The following is a 19,652-nucleotide window of genomic DNA, read 5'->3' as shown; positions in this document are numbered from 1 at the left end:
TACCTTCTTGGGAGATGACAATAGACTTCGATGATTTGATGGCTTTGCTGTCTAGAGTCCAGGTGACAGCTGCAGGGGGATCAGAGGAAATCCGACATTGTAAGACCAATTTTTCACCATCAGCCACTTGAGCATCCTGAAGCTTCTCCGTAAAGGAGGGTGCTGTTCCTTTGCTTGCTGGTGGTTTGCTTGCTGGTGCTTTGTTTTCAGCTTTTTTCCCAATTATTCCGCCATCCACCACCGCACACCCGTGTTCACAGTTTCTGTCATTCTTCTCCTCTTTTTTCACTGCTGGTTTGGCAACAGGGGCTTGAGAATTGGGGGTCGCATTCTGGGCTTCAGAGTTGGCACGAGCATTCGGTGCAGGGGTGCCAGCGCTGCCATTCTCTGCAGGTGGCTTTTTCTTGGAGCCCAGCACAGACCTGAAATCTGTAACTGCAGGTTTAGGGGGTGGCGCCTTCTCTGGCAATGGGGTTTTTGGGGTGCCCTTCTTGGCCAGCACAGAACGGAAGTCCACCTGCTGGGGAGCATGGACTTTCCTCTCCTCCTCTGACAAGGTCTTGGGTTTGACCTGCCGCTGCAGGTTTGCTCGGAAGTCCATTTGCTCGGCTGGGATTTCTTTCAGTTCCTCCTCAGAAAAACTTTTAGTGCTGACTTTCTTGCCTAAAATATCACGGAAATCAAGTTGTTCAGCTTCCTGCTGCCTCAGGCTCTCCTCTGTGTGCTCCCGGGTTTCCACTCGCCTCTTCAGCACGCCTCGGACGTCTTCCTGCTCTTCCTCGGCTGCTCTGGTTACACTGCTGTTCTTTTTGAAGCCACTTGTTCTACCCAATGTTAGTTTACCATGATCTCCACCATCTCTTTGCTCTCCAGAGCTGGCTGATTCCCTCCCACTACGATCCGAAAAAGAAAAGAAAGAGAGAGCCAGGAAAGGGGCTGGTTTAAAAATGTCAGGGAACAATCTTGGAGCAGGAACAAAATGTGTTTATAGAAGGGGAGGTTGATTAGAGGAGCATACTCCATTAGTTTATTGCATCAATGATGACTTCAGGAGCCATATAAGGGCACAAACAAAAAAGATCCTCTCTACTCTGGCTTGGTACAATGTGCTTAGCTTGTATGATGAAAACAATTTGTTAGGTCACATTTGGGGATTAGGTTGAACAGCAGCCAGCCTGGGTCTGTAAGGGCAGGGAATTAACGGAGCAAAAAATAGAACCCACCCATGCAAGTCCCTGGGAAAAATACTCACTCTCTGAGCATTTCTGCTGTGGAGGCTGAACTCTCCCGCAGCATCAGAGACACCTGGCAGCTGCATTCTCCAACTTGGTTCCTGAAATATTTAAGTGAAATCAGAAAAACAGGGGTTTCTTCCTCTGTAACTTGCCTGAGCTAAGTGATTGTGTGTTGCACTAAAGCAGCTCAAACCCAGTGTGGCATTCCCCTTTTCCATGTCCAGCACTGTGGGGATTGTCAGACTGGATTTGGTCCCCTTATATTTGGAGCCAAGCTAGCTCAAATGGCTTTTACTGATCTGTTGCTATCTGCACTGGGAACAACATACTCCCTGAAGAAAAATCAAAGCAATTTACAGAACGAAGCAGCTGCAAACAAACAAGCTAAAGGAAAATAAATACAAAAGCTGGAAAATCAAGACGGAGGAAAGGGCTATTTTGCAAAGCTGAAAATCTTTCCAACTCTGCCTACTGTTTATTTATTCAAACCCAAGCTCTTAAGTTTTCTAATGTTAAGATATTAAAAACAGGGTCTAATTTCCTTCCCTCCCCTCTGGCCCAACCAATCAGCAAACCCATCTACATGGATTGCTCCAGCCTGTACATGTTTATATTAAAAAACATAAAAGTGTCACCATATATGGTGCTGAGTACTTATTCTTCCTTTTGCAGAGGAATACCACGGATGCCTTCTGGAAAGGGCTCCCATTAAAGAATTCATTTAAAGTGCTCCCCGCTCCCCTGCAGCTCCCTCCCTCCCGCAGATATATATCATTCTTCCAGCCCCAAACAGCTCTTCTCTGCTTAACTCAGGAGATGCCAAAAGCAAAATTTAACTCCCCCAGGGCAGCAGTTGTGTAACTATTGCCACCACTCCCCTGACTGCTATTAAAAAACCAGACTTGAATTGATTAAGGACTGGAGATATATTTTATTAGTGAAAACACTTCTGTCCTTCCCAGTTAAGGTATAAGCTTGTAAATGGACTGTAAAACCCTGGGTTGTCTTCTTTGAACGAAAATAATTTTTGCTACTGAAAACATTTCCTGGACATGAGCAAAACACATGTGCTGGAGGGGAGGAAGGCAAGAGAGGCAGGTTTTCCCAGCTGTGTTTTACTTTGAACTTGCTAGATAAGGGCACCTTCAAGTCCACTTAGCCCTGAACTTTAAAACATAGACTCAGGACTGTTAGCTTGCCATAAATATATTGTCTGGCCTGTTTTTTAAATAGACCATGGAAATACTTTCCTAGATATAGCTCTGTTTGGGTGAAAAACCCCCTATAATTTCACCCATTTTTAACTTGTAGCAAAGGCAAGATAATTAACAGAGATCGCAGAATCATGGATTCAGCACAAAGCTTTGCCTTTATATGTGCAGTTAGTGCCATCTCCTTCTCAGATAGATTACTCTCGATTTCTATTGCTTCAGAAGAAGAAGAAGCAGTGGATCAGCCTAATATGAAAGCTAGAAAGAAATTGGTAGGTTTGATCACAGTATCTGGATTGCAAAGTAAAGGCCCTGCTGACAGAAACATATCTTACTTGACTTTAAGACCACTAACAACAAGAAACCAGAGAAATGTTAACGCTTTTATATCCAGTAAGTCAGAATATACACACTACAAACTGCTATTGAAGGCAATCCATGAGGACAGCACTGAAAGCCACAGCCCTCGTTTCCTTCAATACAAAAACCAGATAACATCTGAGTACCAAACGGAAACTGTCCAAAGGGCAGGAGAGGATCCAAGTCAACGCAGAGAGAATTTAACTCAGCCCTGCACTGGAGACCTGCCATTCTTACTCTTGCGTGTGGCCTCCATTTGGAAGCAAGAGAAGTAGAAAGAAAGCAAGACAAATGGAAAGATAAATAAAAAGAACAGCACATCACCTCCTCCCAGCTTACTGACTGGCATAAAATTATGGTGGGGCAGTAACATTGCTGAAAACCTGTTCTTTTCATATAATGCATTTCAAACTGGCCCCTTTTGCCACTATTGGAACTCAGGAGGTTTTTCTCTCTGCTTCTCCAAAGTTTTTAAGGAAAGCAGACACACTCTGGAACTGCTCATTCACCAGTGCCGCAGGGCTTTAACCGGGTTGTCAGTCAACCTGCAGAGCCCTCCTGCTCAGGACGTCGAATCAAGCCAAAGCTGACAAAGAACAAGCCATGCATGCTGAATTACAGACAGTTTGCAGAGTACATTAAATGTTGAGCACCCCTGCTCAGCTTCTGACACAGGAGAGGAATTCAGGGATACTGAATGTGGTCCTGACCACTCTGAAGAATAGTAGCATTTCTGCAGGACAAATTTCGGCAGGGCATCTTTCCTTCTGCAAACCCTTCGTGTATATGAAAAAGCAAATAAGGCAGGCAAAGTAAATCCTTCTAAAGTAAGCTATTTTTCACAGGGTTTGGAAAATAAAGGAGGGGGTAAGAAAGTAGGAGAGCATTTTGTTCTTTCTATTTTTAAAACCTTGGGAAGCACTTACAAATTACAGCAACAGTGGGACATACAAGTACCTAGATGGAAAAATGATTCACAAGGTAGTTTTTTGATCTTAATTATGATTTCTGATTCAAGTGAATAGCTGAAAACCAGACTACTGGATACAAATGCTGAGTCTGTGTCTGTTCAAAAGTGAAGCCTTCCCAGGGTAAGGCCTGCTCCCAGTGAAATCAAACTGACGATTTTAGGAGAAGGGAGAACATACTTTTGTCTTCTGAATCCAGTGGCAGAGTCTAAAAAGGTGAAGTTAAAAACACCAGACCCACCTTGGAGATCACAGGATGGAAAAAGAGAAACAAGCCAAGAAAAATTAAGGATTGGGTTTTTTAGACACCAATTTCAATCAAGAATAATTCTGGAACCTTGGTAAATATTTTTACATTTATGTAATTTCAGGACCTAGGCAAGGCAAAGATGCATAGGGGCAGTTAGAAAAAAGAGAGCCTTGCAGTACATGGGCACATCTTCAAGTCTTTCACATCCCTGCTGTTTTGAATCTCGGCAATAACAATATTACTTGTGCAGCTTGAGGTTCTCTCTGTTGGCATTTTATCAAAAAAACCCTAGACACAAACAGATCTTAGTGGCTCTGTTATTGTGGAATAACGATAGACATGGATAAAACCTATGCTTAGTACCTTTGCTGTGAAGGAGTGCCTGGAAGTGTTGACTTTTGCAGGACCGCTCTGTAGATCGCTCATGCACAGGACTTATCTTTAAAATGTCAAGGAATATTAATAAAAAAGCACACCAAAAACAAATAAAACCCCAGCTGCAAAGCCTGAGGCAATTTTAAAAATAGCTCTGTGTCCTATTGTGGGATCAGTTTTCCCTGGAATGGCTTTTATGTTCAAAATATCTTGAAATACTAGTTTCTTGGCAGAACCTACCCAAATATTTTCACTGAACCTTAGATGAGACTTATTGTCTGCATGTCCCTAGGAAGCACTCCCTGGAGGAACAGGAAAAAAAGCAGTTGTTATACTGGGGGGACATACTGAAATTTCCTACCAGCCTACCAAGTGTGAAATTAAAATTGCAGAATAAATCACATTTTTTCAAGAATTAACTGAAAGGGGCAAAGAAGTTGATCCCTACTTACGGCTGGTGCTTCAGTGCAGGTAACCGCAAATCCTCAGAAGGAGGTTTGGCAACTTTTCTGTGAGTTAAATGGAGGTATAGTCCAGACTCCACAAAGTTTTAGCCCCAAAGAAAGCAACTAATCTACTGGATCACAACTGTAGCTGGTATAAAGCAGAACAGCTCTACTGGCTTCAAAGAGGACGCACTGATTTACCTCACTTGAGGGTTGGGGTGGGAGTGGGGGAGAAGAAAACACTCAGTGTCTGAGAAGACAAAGGTTAACAAAGCAGATGATTTGTTTAAGGAACTGCAGGATGATTCTGAGGTCTCTCATGTTGACTGTATTGCTATAAAGATAAAGGTTTTGTTCAAAAACTATGGTCTCTGTCCAGTTCTTGCAGGTTTTTTTTGTTTACCTCTTCATTTATGATGTACACACTGAGTGAAAAAACACAGAAAAGTCATATTGGGATAACAGGATACCAGTGTCTGCATCACTGGAAGAATGCAAAGGATGGGAGGGGAAATATCTTTGTTTTTATGAGTAAGGAAAAGGATTTTTATTTTCCATATTAAGCATTTTGCAGGCTGTAAAATGTCTAAATTTCAACACATGAACTGCAGAAGTGGGTAACTCTGTTCCTTTAATATTTATGCAACACTATTCCTCTGAGCATGAGACATAACAGGCTCAATGGAACATTATTAGGACAATTAAAAAGAAAAATGCAATTGTAGAGGAATCATAGGCCTGTGTAGGTTTGAGAAAAGGACCAGGAGGGGCTACATTGACTTCTGCTAAAAGCCAGACTTAGCACTCTGCTAAATAGAAAAAGGCAAAGCAAAGATGTGTTCTAAACACTGCTGAGGGATGGTAAAATAGAAAGCCAACGAGCAGTCATGGATGGATCACACCAGGATTGCACTGGCCTCCATGTCCTTGTCAGCTCACTCTGACTAAAGGAGAAAGAACAAGCAAGAGTCAAACAAAGATCTTTTGTTAAACCCACATTTTTAAGACCAGAGTTTTAATTTGTGAGCAGCCAACACAAAAGGAGAATTATGGAGGTATTAGGATAGAATTTAGAGCTTAAGAATAATGGAGAAGGAAATTGGAAAATAATTAACACTAGTAGGAAACCTTGCCCAGACTAAATTAAGAGAGTTGGAGAAGGAGTGACTCCCTAAGAGCAGCTATGCAATCTGCTTCTAAAATTAATATGTGAAAAGGAGCTGCACATTTTATTTGAAATGAAAATGATTATGTTTAAAAATAGCCTATGTCAACTCTGTAAACTCTTTAGTGAATTGACTTATGTTTTCTCAGTTATTCTTTATTTTTTAATGCACTTCATAGGAGTTTTTTACAGAAAGACGCAAAACGCAGCTCTCTTCCTCTCAGGTACTGTTAAAACTGTTTCTGAATATATAAACAATTCTCAATCAAGTATTCAAATGCAGCCAGTTCAACAGCTATTTAGTCAAGACTATTTAGAGCTGAAGATTACTGCAACTCTATTGCAAACTTATAGTTACACAGCTGACTTTTGGCTCCTTGGATATGCCCGAGGCTGTTACCCCTCTGTTACTCATAGTACAAAACCAGTGCCTAAAAACATATGACTTTCTGTTCCCTGAACATTAACTGGAATTTTACAAATGACAGCAGGGTAAAGTGAGGTATTAGCATTCCCTTTGCTCCAATTGCAGGACAGCGTTACTCATTATGGATTAGAAAAAGCCAACATGAATGCACTGATCTTTGTGGGATCCCCAGTTATTTCTCCTGTGAAAGGATTAGAGAATAGCTGCAACTAGCATGTAAATCTGCTGTGTTGTTTTCTAGCTACAACCTTACTTTTTCTCCTTCCCCCCAAAAATTGCCCTCATCTGTTAATTGTCTGAAATAATTTATTTTCTAAGTGTGCGTTCTAGAGTTATGATAATGTCAGACTTCCACTTTGAAAAAAGAGCTCCAGGGATGAATTTGTCCTGAGTGATCACAAACTACACCTGATCAATACAGCCAACTTCCTGCATCAGTCCCAACAAAACCCTCCACAGAGCTCTCTTGGCTCTCCTTCGTCCTCTTTCATTCTTTACCCCTGAAGTATCTCATTCTCTTTTCAGTTCAAGTGAAACCACCAGCACACCATAGGAGAAGATGCCCATGCCCAGGGCACACACACTGAAATGTACCAGCAGAAGGTAGCAGCTCTCAGATTTTCTGCTCTCTCCTGTTGAGGTTGGTGACCTGAATGAAATTGAGCTGGAATTTCTAATCCTGCCAGAGGTACCAAGCGTTAGAAACACCCCTGATCCCCAAAGGAAAATAAATGCAAGGATTTCTGTAGACATGACCTGCTCAAATGAGCATTATGAATGTTCAGATGACCTGGGCCAATTGCAAACAAGCCAGCTCTGAAACCAGCCAGTTGCAGACTACAAAGGGCCTAAATCTACTGAAGAGCTGATTTGCAAGAAGGTCATAGAACATGTAGCTCTCCCTACATAAATGTTTTTAATAGCACTTGAAATTAAGTGTAGAAAAACTTCATTATAGGAGATCTTGATATTCAACCGCTATAATTCTCTAAAATGCCCTCTTCTCTTGAAAAGTGAGTGCCTCATTTGACTTTAAGTCTAAGCTAGTTTGTGTCTGCGTGTGATAGTTTATGAAAACATACCTTTGAGCTAGGAGGCATCTACATAGTGAAATATCCATCATTTGGGCCATGCTGGTTGGAAAAAACTGTAACTATAAAGATTAAACTCATTGTTTACAAGCCAAATAGGTTGATTTTATTAAGAAATTCCCTTCCTCCTTGTATTAAGAAGATATGAGTAATTTATTTGCAAGTAGACAAAGGACAGTTCAGACTAGTGCACCGGGATGAAAAAGTTAGTGTGTGGAGCAAACCGAGCAATATTCTTACAGTGTAAGGGACTCAAATGTCCCTGATGATGAAGTAATTTTAATAAAGAAAGCAAAACAGTCTCCAAGTAAAGCAACTACATCTATGCATAGTAAATAGCATGGACTGATAACATCACTTTAAGGTTTTACACTGTATTTTCTATAACCACATGTATATATGGGGATATGTAATCTTCACCACTGGAGGTGGAAAGTGCTGAGGCACTTTCTACAAGGTAAAGAGCCAACTAATCTAACTGTTTAAAGGACAGTTATTCTACCAGAATAAAATAAAATTAAATTCAAAACAACTCTTTCAGATTTTTTAAGAATGACAAGATGTTCAAAGCATCAAGGTGCCTCATTTCAAAGATACATTTGCAAAAGGAGACTACAACTGTCATATCAGATTCAGAAATTTCAAACTTGGCCAGGAAACACTTTTTCCCTCTTCAAGGCATGGATTTTGTGTAAAAGCTCTCCCTGGACGGGTTGTTCCCATGGAAAGAGGCATCCTTTCAAATACCTGGAGAAATGTCAGACATGAAAAACAATAGCTCCAAAACTCAGGACATTGGTTGTGGTTTTCCTTGCTAGAAACTGCTTCCCATTCTGCTGCCATACACCTTTGTTTCACAGGATCACAAAAAGAAACCATACTGCTTTGTCCTTTTCTTCTGACTCTTCTTGTGTTTCCTCTCTTCTCTTGGAGTTTTATTAGCTCTTTTTTATCCCTCAGAAATATTCTGTTCCTTTAGTACCCAAATGTTTCACTTGAATAGGATGGAACTCCTGTCTTCTTCAAGTGGGAATTTTAACTTGAGGGTAAATAGAACTAATTGGTCAAAGGGAACAACCTTCTTTTTCACAGCAAACGTACCTGAGCTGAATTTCATATTGCCCTGCATGACGAGACTGCACATTCCTCAAGACCAGTGTGAAGATGTCTTCATTTTGCAGGATTTCACACGCTGTTCCCGGCGTTATTTCTTTCCCATCTTTAAACCAGTGAACAGTGGGGAAAGGATCTCCAGCAATGGCACAGGATATCAGGACATTTTGCCCAGGAGCTGCTGTCACTGATCTCGGTTTGCTAATGAACCAGGGCTGAATACCATCCTGAGGTTCTGGAGTTTACAAACACAGTTTACAAATCAGAAGAAAATGCCAAGCTTGAATGTCACCACTAAGCTAACCAATTTCAGGGACAGCAATCACAGACAAGGAAAGTTATTTTGAACATGCAGGGTATAAGTTTTTAACCTGAAAATAAGTCAGACTTTAATTTTGGAAGTAACTTGTGTTCATACTAAAATTAATCATTTACTTGGCACTTTACTGGCTCGATCCAAGCTTATATTAAGAGCAAAACAAAGGGACTTTAAAGCTGCCCTAAAAGGAATCTTGGAGATTTGTCCTTAGAGAATACGGGTAGGAATAGCTTTAAGGGCAAGTAACAGTACTATGACTGCTGTGCAGTTGAGAGCTCATGCAATAAATCATCATTAACAGTTGCAGAAAATTGCATTTAATGTAGAAGACTGACCCCAAGGCTGGATCTCAGGGGGGACTGGAGGAGAGAGGAAGGTCTGAATTCAGAGCACACACTGACAACAGACTAAACAGCTCTTTGAAACACTGCAGATCGGATATTCTACATTAAAAATAATAAAAGTGATTTCCACTATGGCTGTGAGGAAATGTCAATATTCAGTAATACCAGAAGTCCCTGTCACAAAGGCAGTCGTGGGCAGTTTGTAGGTACTTGAGTGTTTGCTGTGGGGTTAACATCATGTGAGGTGATTCAAAGCCGAATTTTTTGCAGCTAGTTCTCAGATTGCAGAAATCATGTCTTCCTTACCTGCTACCATTACAATGCTAACATTAAATCCAGGATACCTAGCTCCTAGAAAGTTTTTCCAAATACTAAGGACTTCAATTAGAAACAAAAACATACTAAAAGGTTTACTTTAATCCACAGTTAAGTAAGCCTGACAGTTAAAATCTGAAGCTGCATTTAGCATTTTTGCACTGTCCCTAGAAATAGGACTCAGGAATGCATTTTCAAAATAGTAACATAATGTTCCAGAGTGAAAAGATTTTTTTAAAGCTGCTTCTGCTCAATATCCTTTTTAATTCAGATGCAGAGACTGAGCACTTGAGCGTCCTTCACAACAAGCCTTATAAACACTCATGTATTTTAAACAGACGTTCCTCCAGCCCATTAGAATAACAATTTTCTTTCACCATTTTATGAGGTGAAGAGGAACTTTATACCTTGAACGGTCAATGTAGCCTGTGTTTGACTTTCTCCTACTTCATTCCAGGCTTCACAGGTGTATTTGCCTGTGTCTTCAGGAAACACCTCCTGGATGTACAGACTGTACTCATTGCCTTTCTTCTCAAAGTGGAAATCTTCTGTCTCCTGGATTTCTTTCCCATTATGCAGCCAGATAATTTCAGGAGATGGGTTAGCTGAAAAAAACAAGTAACAAAAATCTGAGACACACAAAAAACTCCACCATATGTCAATTAAGAAAAGGAATAAGTTTGGGGCTTTTTTTTTTCACTTGATTCTGCAATGCCATCTTCAAGACATTCAGTAATTTCTATTATTAACTCTGTCAGTGCTGCGCAATGTGAAATACTCTGTCTTCTTATGATTAACATACAAATGAATAAGGGAAGCATGTACACAACAGAGGGAGAATGAGTTCTAGACACCAAAAAGGTGGTTATCAAGGGTTTCTGATACCAAAGTTCATACCAGGACTGCTCTCTCTGCAGCACTAATGTTACTCCAGATGACAGGAACTGAGTCTTGTTTGGTTCACAACAAAAGCTATTACCCGCTTCAACAAGAAGACCCATACTAAAGTTATATCATTTTATCATTATAATGAAGAAACATTTCTACAGGTCTGAACACGTTAACAATGGGCAATGTTCAGCCATGCTGGAGATCACATTAGACCAATCTAGCTTTTAAAGAACTGATTCCTAGAAAAATTATTTCCAAATGTGAAGACACCTGCTAAAAACATAGGAAAATCCACACACTTAGCAGCAGGATTTGAATTTTTTTAAGAAATACTGTTCTATAGCTACACACCTGATACCTCCACAGTCATTATCACTTGACTTCCATCCATTACTTTGAGGTCAGTCAGGCCTTTAAGGAAGACGGGTGCAAAAGTCTTGTTTAACTTGGCAGCCTGTGAACTCTCTGCCTTCTTGCTGCTCTTCTTTTCTGTGAAGTCAAAAAAAGAACAAAAGGGGTCTCTTACTGGAATTTTCATGACAAACTTTAACTGACCTTAGGCTCAACATGATTTTGAGACAGTGGTTTTGCTTCAGCTCTCAGAAGGCAAAAATAACTAAAACCACCTAATATAGCTGTTTTGCTTTGCCAGTATTTCAAGCAGAAAGACCAGAAGTAGGAATGGAACTGTCCTCCTTCTGAGAATCCTCTTAAATCATTGTTAACAGATATCACAGAGTATCACTGAGAAATTACACTCATTTTTCCCCAAGTACACATGCTCAGGTGGGGGAAAAAAAAAAAAAGAAAGAAAGAAGCAAAGCAACCCAAAAACTTGTAAGCAAAAATTCAATGCCCATAATCACTACTAAATTAATCTGAAAAGCTCAGGGGAAGTTACAAGTTGCCATTGTTGTGATTGATGAGTTAGAAATGTAAGCTCACTGCAGCACAGGATTTGTAACTCTGTAAGAAATTACAAACCATTTTGATTGTTAGATGGTCAATACAAATAGATTTCAGTTCCCCACATTCCTCTCCTGTACTTCACTTCAGCAATTGACTGATGATGGGAAAGACTGAGGTTGTCAATATGTATCACAAAACACACTGTTGGCTTAGGGCTTTTAAAATTTTTAATTTGAGGCTGTATAATCACACGCAGAGAGAATTTGGAATTAAATAATTCACTCTTAAGTCTGTCTGTGATATGCTGTTTCCAGCAGCCACAGCCATTCAGAGGCTATGAAACCAGACCATTGAACTGTGATCTACATTGTACACTAGACCAGGAAGTTCTACTCTTGCTCTAAAAACCTGAGCAAAGACACTTCTGAGGCCCAAGCAGTGATCATGACCAAATGTAAAAAGTCATAAATATTTATGGGTGCCTTGGATACACTTTTTGTTTGGTTTCGCTTGTGTTCAGGCCTCTTACGTCTTGCCTTAAAAATTCCAACCCTACATTCTGTCCACATGTGAAAATATTTTTATTTTGCTTATCCCTACCTTCAAAATTTTCAAAGGAATATCAAGCACATCCAAAATGGTAATAAAGCAACAGAAAGTGCCAGGCTGGAGAAAAACCACAATTCATAAAATCAGTGATTAGAAACAAAAGTCAGCAATTCACTGATAAAGCCCACTGAACCTCCTGGAGGTAAAAAGTTAAATTTTTACTGGGGTAATTTGAGCTCAACATAAATTTGGAAGCAGTTTGGAGGGGAAATGTTTCCTCTTCTCTAGCAAAGCTTTTTCTAGCCAAAATCTTGTCTCACTGGCTCATGCCGCAGGTCTTTTCTTGGCACTGAGTAGGGAGACATTGATGCATGTGAGAACGGAAATTTGGGACCTGAGTGAGACCCATTTGGATTGGTGTTATGGAAGCATGACTCTGAAGTGCCTGATTCACCATCAGACCACACTGATCAGCCTTAGGGCTTCCCACAGCACCTGCTTGGAAGTGACTGATTCTGTACAGAAAATAGCCATGAAGCTGGGTGAAACTCATCTACAGAAATAAACTCCTGCGGTTCACTGCAGCCCTCTGTTTTGTAATGTTTACTCAGAGAAAAAGCTTCATACAACTGATAGGCACTATCAGCATGTGCTCTTTCACTGCTCTAATGCCTTGCAGGAAATTTCCATGTCCCTCAAAGTGAAATTTTGTCTCACAAAATGTGGGGGAAAGAAGAGAGCCACATAATGAAAAAACGCAGGAAAAGAAGACAAAGAAAGGAAGAAAAGGAACAAAACAATAAAATAGTAAGACCGAAAACAAACATAGGGGACAAAAAGAATTAAAAGTATTAAAAAAAATGTTCTTGTTATCCTTTTTTAATGAAATAACTGACAACACTTCAAATGTAGAAGCAGATATACAAGAAGAGGAAAGCAGGGAAAGAAAAACAAAAGCAGAGGTGTAGTTCTAGACCAGCAAAGAAATAGATCTTGTGTCTGATCAGGAAAGTTCAAGTCTTCAGAGAAGGACAAGTAACACAAAAAAGCAGAACCAACTCCCACGAGATTTAACAGTGACCAGGGAACAAATTTGCCCATAGTTGTTCCAGCAGCAGTTCTCCCAAAGCCCTGGTACAAACAGCATAAAGTGTGAGCAGCACTCCACATCCCTCCCAGCAGGCTCTTTGCTCTGTTGGACTCACATGCCTTCTCCATGTAGTCTAAATAACTGGATTTTTATAATCAAGGAAGGCAATACAGTATAACAAGCTCAGCTTATTAAAAAGAAATGTGTGAGCAACTACAGAAGAAGAAGCAGAGAAGAATCATTTCCCGCAAGGAATTTTTCAGCAAAGCTAACTCCTCCAAAACATGTGCTGCAGACTTAAGAGATTCACGTACTGGAATAAAACCACCTTGCACGGAGCTACGTAAACATTATATGGAAGCAAACAATTAACTCACAGTAATTACATATATGAATCACAGCCCCAAAACATTTCAGCCTCGATTTTTTAAGTTATCTCAGGCAAATGTATCCTATGGTAGTGAGGAGACCCACTGGTATAAGGGACATCAGGATTTACTGGGGGTGCAGGCATCTACTCCGAAAAGAGCAAACTAGGACTGAAAGGATGAAAACCAACTTGCCATTGCTACTGATCAGCGCTCACCCTTTGTAAGGGAAGCTGTCAAATTGAAATGAAGAGGGCCAGAACCTGCCTCACCACTGCACAAATCTTAAAAAATAATTGTGCTTACACTAAATTGGAGCACCGCATAGGTTTATGCTGACCTCCTGGATGAAGACCAGTTCTGCGCTTAAACAGAAACTTAGGATGGCAAGTATCAAAAAAATAGCAGTCTGTGGTATGTGAGTAGTAAAAAACTTTAAAGAATACAGTTTGAGTACAAGAAAAGTTACTGGAGAGACTAAAGAGCTATTTCATTGGAGGGAATTAATGTAATCATGCAGAAGAACATTAACATGGATCATTAAATCTGAAATACTGAAACCTAAAGGCTTAGTCCTGGGACAGAAAAGAAAAGCAGCTTTCTGAAAATACTCCTATCCTTGTAAATGTACCATTAAAAATGCACATGCACTTTAATTTAGTCCATAAAGTTTTGTCCTTTAGTCCCTGAACAACTTGATTTCCCAAATCCTGTTGTAAGGCAGGAGTTAAAACATCTCCCTATGTATTGCTGGTGCTCTTTGGAGCACAGGGGAAGTGAAGCCATTCCTTTACCAACAGATAGAAAAATCTGTTGTACATAAGAGCACAAAAATTAGAAGCTATCATTGCTAAAGGAACCAGTATTCTTACCCAAATATGTGTCATCAATAAGTCTGACTTCATGGCAACTTGAATTGGCTTTCTTCAAAACACAAACTTTCCCCCCTGCTCTAAAATTATATTTTTTAAAGGGGATCCCTAATCTTATGCTACTGTTGTTTAGAAGTGTTTTTTTATCAGTAGCATTTTGTACAACAATTTAATATCACAAAAATCATCATGTATTTCTTGATGAAGCAGCAACAATTAAAAATACTTTCATTCTAACCTATAAATGCTATTTCATTTAGAAACCATAGGGGCTCATATAATGTAATTTTTCTTCCTTTACTTAACATTTGATGTTATGGACTTCTAGATTTAGAAAAAAATTAAAATTATCTACTGACAACTTTAGTTTCTCACAGATGTTTTATACAGGACAACACAGTCCATTTTAATTCTGTTATTTAGTCTAAAATCATTGCATTTTCTCAGAAAGATCAGATAAAATCATGCAGAGGCCAAATTACAAAGCCTGAATGTTGACTATTTTCAAATTTTTCTGAAGCTTGTAAATGCTTTTAGTTGTTTATTTATGATAGCACTATGCAGTGACTCAGTGTTTATCTGATGAATGCTTTAACATTTCCCAATTTTACGATGAAATAGCAGTACTCTGCATATAATATACCTAAAGGCTCCTTCAATTTTAGCCTTATAGGTCTTGTTTGGAAAAACAGCAATAAAATTGATTTTGAAAAGATGGGATGCTAATCATTTGAGATTAAGCAAATAACTCCTGTTCCTATTTATGTCAAAAAGATACTGTGTGATTTTACTTCCTTTTGAAAACACCTGTCTGTATTTTTACAGTAAAACATTTAAAGGAAAAGCATACACAAAAAAAAACCCCAGAAACCACTTGCAAAAGGGTGGCTTCAAAAAGAGCAACAACCAAGAAGTTCACACTCTCTGACCACCGCTAAGTGCTTGCTACTTTCATACATCAGGAACAAATTCCTTGACCTGCACCAGGAAAATAGGAGGGGAATAGTAGGGAAGCAGATATAAAACAAGACACAAATAAGCAAACTGCACAGAAAGTCCTGGCCAGGATTAAGGCTTGTTTTCCCTCATTCCTCCGAAGTCCCTTTGACCACATAAACTCTGCTGGGGTGCAAAATCCATAGGCTCACAGGGACTGCTGGCTTGAGAGCCCAAAGCAGGAGGACAGAAGGAAAGGAAGAAGGCAGAGGTAAAGCTCCCAGCTGAGATACTGCAAGTCACCGTGCTTCTGGCTGAAACATCCTCTTTTGTAGCACTGCAGGGTATTTCTGCTGCCAAAACTACGGACAATAAAAATACGGCACATCTGGCACCAGAAAGGAAATCTGGAGCCTAAGGAAAATTTTGTTTGACATTAGCATATGGGCATGACCTCATTATGCATCTATGCATCCTCAAGCTTATTCAACTGGATGTGAAAAAAGAGGAGATCTGATCTCTGTCTATTATGCTAATGCTCTCTAATCGCCTATAGCCATTTAATAGCTCCCTCATCACTCTTAATTCTTACTGATCGCACATAGGAGTAGGTTCATCTCTAAGAATGAAAACAAAGAATATAAGAGTCAACACATAGTTACTAAAAATTTCTCTGTCAGTTCATTTTCTCTATCCCTTTCCCTTCCTCAGTCAGCTTCTGTTGGGGCACTCAATCCCCCATCCCCATCACGGCAAGTTCATGGGGGACATCAGAGAGCCCTACCTACTGCTCCCACAGATGGGCTTGATAAAACACGGGTACAGTTCAGTGACTCCTTTTCAGACCTTGTGTCTAGTTTACTTTACTGTAGCTTACAAAAGCTGCCATGATTTTATAACCACAGCTGTTGGTTTCATGCAGGTTGAATGATGTAAAATAATACGGAAGAGAGGCGTCTTACGGAGAACAGTTTTTGCACAGAGCCATAGTCTGGCACAATGTGTAAGCCCAGCTGGAGCTTTTCTGGTGGACAGTGGTCTCTCTGTCATTTCAACAAGTCTTTGATAAGGTGTTACACAGGGTGATAGATTTAAAAGTCCCCCACAACGATCGCACTTGTTAAGTTTCCTGCTTTTTGCCTTTCCTCAGGCTTTAATATGCACAAATGTTGGGAAACAGTAAGTAATAAGATGCACAACTCAGTGGGAAACACAGCTTGGGAGACCAGGAATAGTAAACCAAGCATGTAAATGATACTTTATATACCCACATGCATTTTCTACAAAGCAAAGGGAATACAGGCTTTTCCCACCACATTCCCTTACCCCTGAGGGTTCATTTTTTATTAGAAAGACACTCTAATAAGCACACAAATCTATGTTTAAAAAAGCCACTTACTGCATTAAATCTATAGAGATTAAGGAGAATTTAAACTCTTTCAATTTCTTAGGAAAAATAAAAATTCTCAGCATATTCGGATGGCAATGGGAAAAGATATATTATCTTTGATGTAAAACTATTTCTATCAAACTCTTATTCTGTGTTCCAGTATTTGTGTAATCAATAGTGAGATAATCTATCTGCAGTAACTATATCAAAATTTGGGTTATTTATTAACCTGTATTATTAGAAATTTAAGGTGATAAAAAAATGCTTTCCTTTTATTTAAATTTTCTCAATCCAGATTTTAAAGAATTAATGTACTACAACAAAGATTCCTTATATGAATTTAACCTCTGCATATCTATGGACTGGAAGTTATTGCAAGAGGAGTCATAATGTTAGCTGTGAGTCTAAGCCAAAATAAACTTGAATTTTTAAAACCTTCACCTGGATCAGGACTTAGGGCTTGAGCATATTTGCAAACATATTTATATTGATGAGCAATGATGAGTTATCGAGCTGAAGGAACATATCTAGTAGAAAAGGTGAAAATTCTTGCTGCACTGAACAGTTAACCTAGTACAAATCAATTGCACAATATACCTGTAGCAGTTTAACTGCAATTATGCAACCAACTATTTACATTCTAAGGTAAAAGACATAGATAAATCTGTATCCTTGGAGAGAAGGAAAAAAAGAATCAATAACTGCACTGTGCCATTCCCATTCCCGGATTTGCTGTTGAAATTGAAGAAAAATATCCATCTGAGGATGCAAACTTTAAGAAGGTTTCCAAAGACTAGACCTGGGTTTCACCTGGCCTGTAGTCAACCAGTTAACAATTTATGGACATCATCTAGCCCAGGAAATTTTCTTGTTCATTTGCCTACCCAGACGTACTGAAGGCATTTTCATGTGAGCTGCAGAATGCTGACATCTCCTGTTGAAATATCAGGACTTCAGCATGCCGAGCACTGCGCGGAATCACACAACAATTGAGTTTGGAAGGAACTTCTGGAGATTGGCCTTTCCAGCCCCCAGCTCAAGCTGGGTCCGCCGCAGCACTGCATTTACACCCAGCTCCAGTGCAGCGACTCAGCGGCCAAGGCCAGGGTTACAACTGGTCACAAGTCAAGGACACGCAAAGAATAGAGAGCTCGCTGCCTTATGTTCAGCACACCGCAAAAACTTGCAATGTTTAGTCTTACAAGAGGTTTAATTATACTCGAGGAATCTGTTTGCCAGCATTATGAGGTTGGCTGCCAGCTAATGCCTGGTCCGAGCCGTGCGGAAGGGCTGCCTCGGCAACGTTTACCATTTATGGTGTTTAAATATCGCTCTGGCTCACAGGCTAATAACTCAACTGAGCTGAGGAGAATGCTTAGCTCAAAATGCTCTGTGTGAGCAGGCTCAGAGAGGGAAGCACCAGATTCCACTAAAACCTCTCAAAGCAAGACTCAGGTTCTCACACAGATCTCAAGCTTGAAAAGAATTTTACATCCTCAAATATTCTTGGTGTAAACAAATCTAGCCATTACCAGATCTTAAGCTAAAGCTATCAACCGTAAAAATAAGAGCTTTTATAAGGCAGAAAACTGGTATGAAGACGCACATTTGTCTCTTTGTAAAGTGTCTTAGCCTCAGGCCTAAGGCAAAGTTTCCTGCGAGTTTTTTAAAAATTCAAAACTTGATTTATAATGCCATAAAAAACTATCAGACCTTTATGTTCCTGAGACATCTAGGAACATTTCTGCTTTATTAAAGATCTCAGGTTAGTATGCCATTTTACAAACTTAGGTCATGAGAACTAGGTGTTCAATGACCTAGCAGTGCTATTTACACATTTACCTCCCATCATTTATTTTTGCAGTTATAATCTGGGTTTTTTAAATGGAAGGTAAGATTTAAGAGCTGGGACAAGTTATAGCCTGTATGCTGCCCTTGCATTACACAGAAAAACTGTTAACCTAACACTGACAATGCCCTGAGCCCCTACCAGTCAGGGTGGTTGGAGATATACAAAGCAGACCAAGTTCCCCTTTATCTTGCCTAGAAATCTTTATTTTCTTCTGGGCTAGGCTTCCAGCCCTATCCTGCAGCTCCATATATGCTCCTTCTTTTCAAGTTCTTTCCTCTGGATGGGCTACCACCAGGTCAGCCTTTTAACCAGGTCGGCATTTTAACCTCTTTTGCCAACTCAGTTTGTTCTGCAAATAAAATTGAGTGGTTCCAGTGGAGCACTGGAACAGGCTCCCCCGGGAGGCAGTCACAGCGCCAAGCCTGTCTGAGTTAAAGAGCCATTTGGACAAGGCTCTCAGGCACATGGTGGGATTCTTGGGGTGCTCTGTGCAGGGCCAGGAGCTGGGCTCAATGATCCTGATGGGCCCCTTCCAACTTATAGCATATTCTATGATTCTGCACGACTGAGATGGCACCACAGAAATCCCACTAGGGCTGCACCAGTAAAAATCCTGATGTGGGTGAGCAGTCAGAATAGATAGACTATCCCAGCTGAATGGGGTCTACAAGGATTATCTAGTCCACCTGCTTGACCAGTTCGGAGCTGACCAAAAGTTAAAGCCTGTTGTTTGGGTCATTGTCCAAACACCCCTTAAACACTGAGAGCCTTGGGGCATTGATCCTCTTTAGGAAGCATGTTCCAGTGTTTGACCACCCTCTCAATAGATGATTCCTAATGTCCAGTCAGAAGTTCTCTTGGCACAGCTTTCCACCATCCCATGAGTCCTGTTGTTAAATTCCAGGGAGAAGAGAACTGCACCTGCCTACCTCCCTCTCTGCTTCCCCTCCTCAGGAGCAAGCTTCAAGAAGAGTGCAGGGGTCAGATACAAAATAGACGTCTGGGTTCACAGCAGATCATTTTGCAGTCAGCAGACTGAATTCCTCCCCGACAGTCTCACTGGAAGCTTCTGCAGCCAAAGTGATGTTTGCTTTTGCCTTCAGAACTGTCTGCCTTATTAATGACTTACCCTGTTTGCAAGTTACTTACATCAAGTAATTGCTCTTTTGTCACTGT

At 40.2% G+C, this 19,652-nt stretch overlaps 1 protein-coding gene across 5 annotated transcripts in view; it reads right to left on the bottom strand.

Moving 5' to 3' along the window:
* MYLK (myosin light chain kinase) overlaps positions 1-19,652 on the bottom strand; it is a 197,198-nt gene that overhangs the window by 72,004 nt on the left and 105,542 nt on the right. For all 5 annotated transcript variants that reach the window (XM_040068945.2, XM_040068948.2, XM_040068946.2 and 2 more), the window contains 5 exons: positions 10,862-10,999; positions 10,027-10,224; positions 8,630-8,876; positions 1,253-1,333; positions 4-893 (listed from right to left, as the gene is read on the bottom strand). In XM_040068945.2, coding sequence (XP_039924879.1) covers positions 4-893; positions 1,253-1,333; positions 8,630-8,876; positions 10,027-10,224; positions 10,862-10,999 — 1,554 coding nt within the window. The remainder of the gene's footprint in view (positions 1-3; positions 894-1,252; positions 1,334-8,629; positions 8,877-10,026; positions 10,225-10,861; positions 11,000-19,652) is intronic.

The sequence above is a fragment of the Hirundo rustica genome, chromosome 7 (assembly GCF_015227805.2).
Source record: "Hirundo rustica isolate bHirRus1 chromosome 7, bHirRus1.pri.v3, whole genome shotgun sequence".
In the NCBI taxonomy this organism is placed as follows: domain Eukaryota; kingdom Metazoa; phylum Chordata; class Aves; order Passeriformes; family Hirundinidae; genus Hirundo; species Hirundo rustica.
This window is presented reverse-complemented; position numbering and strand designations above follow the sequence as displayed.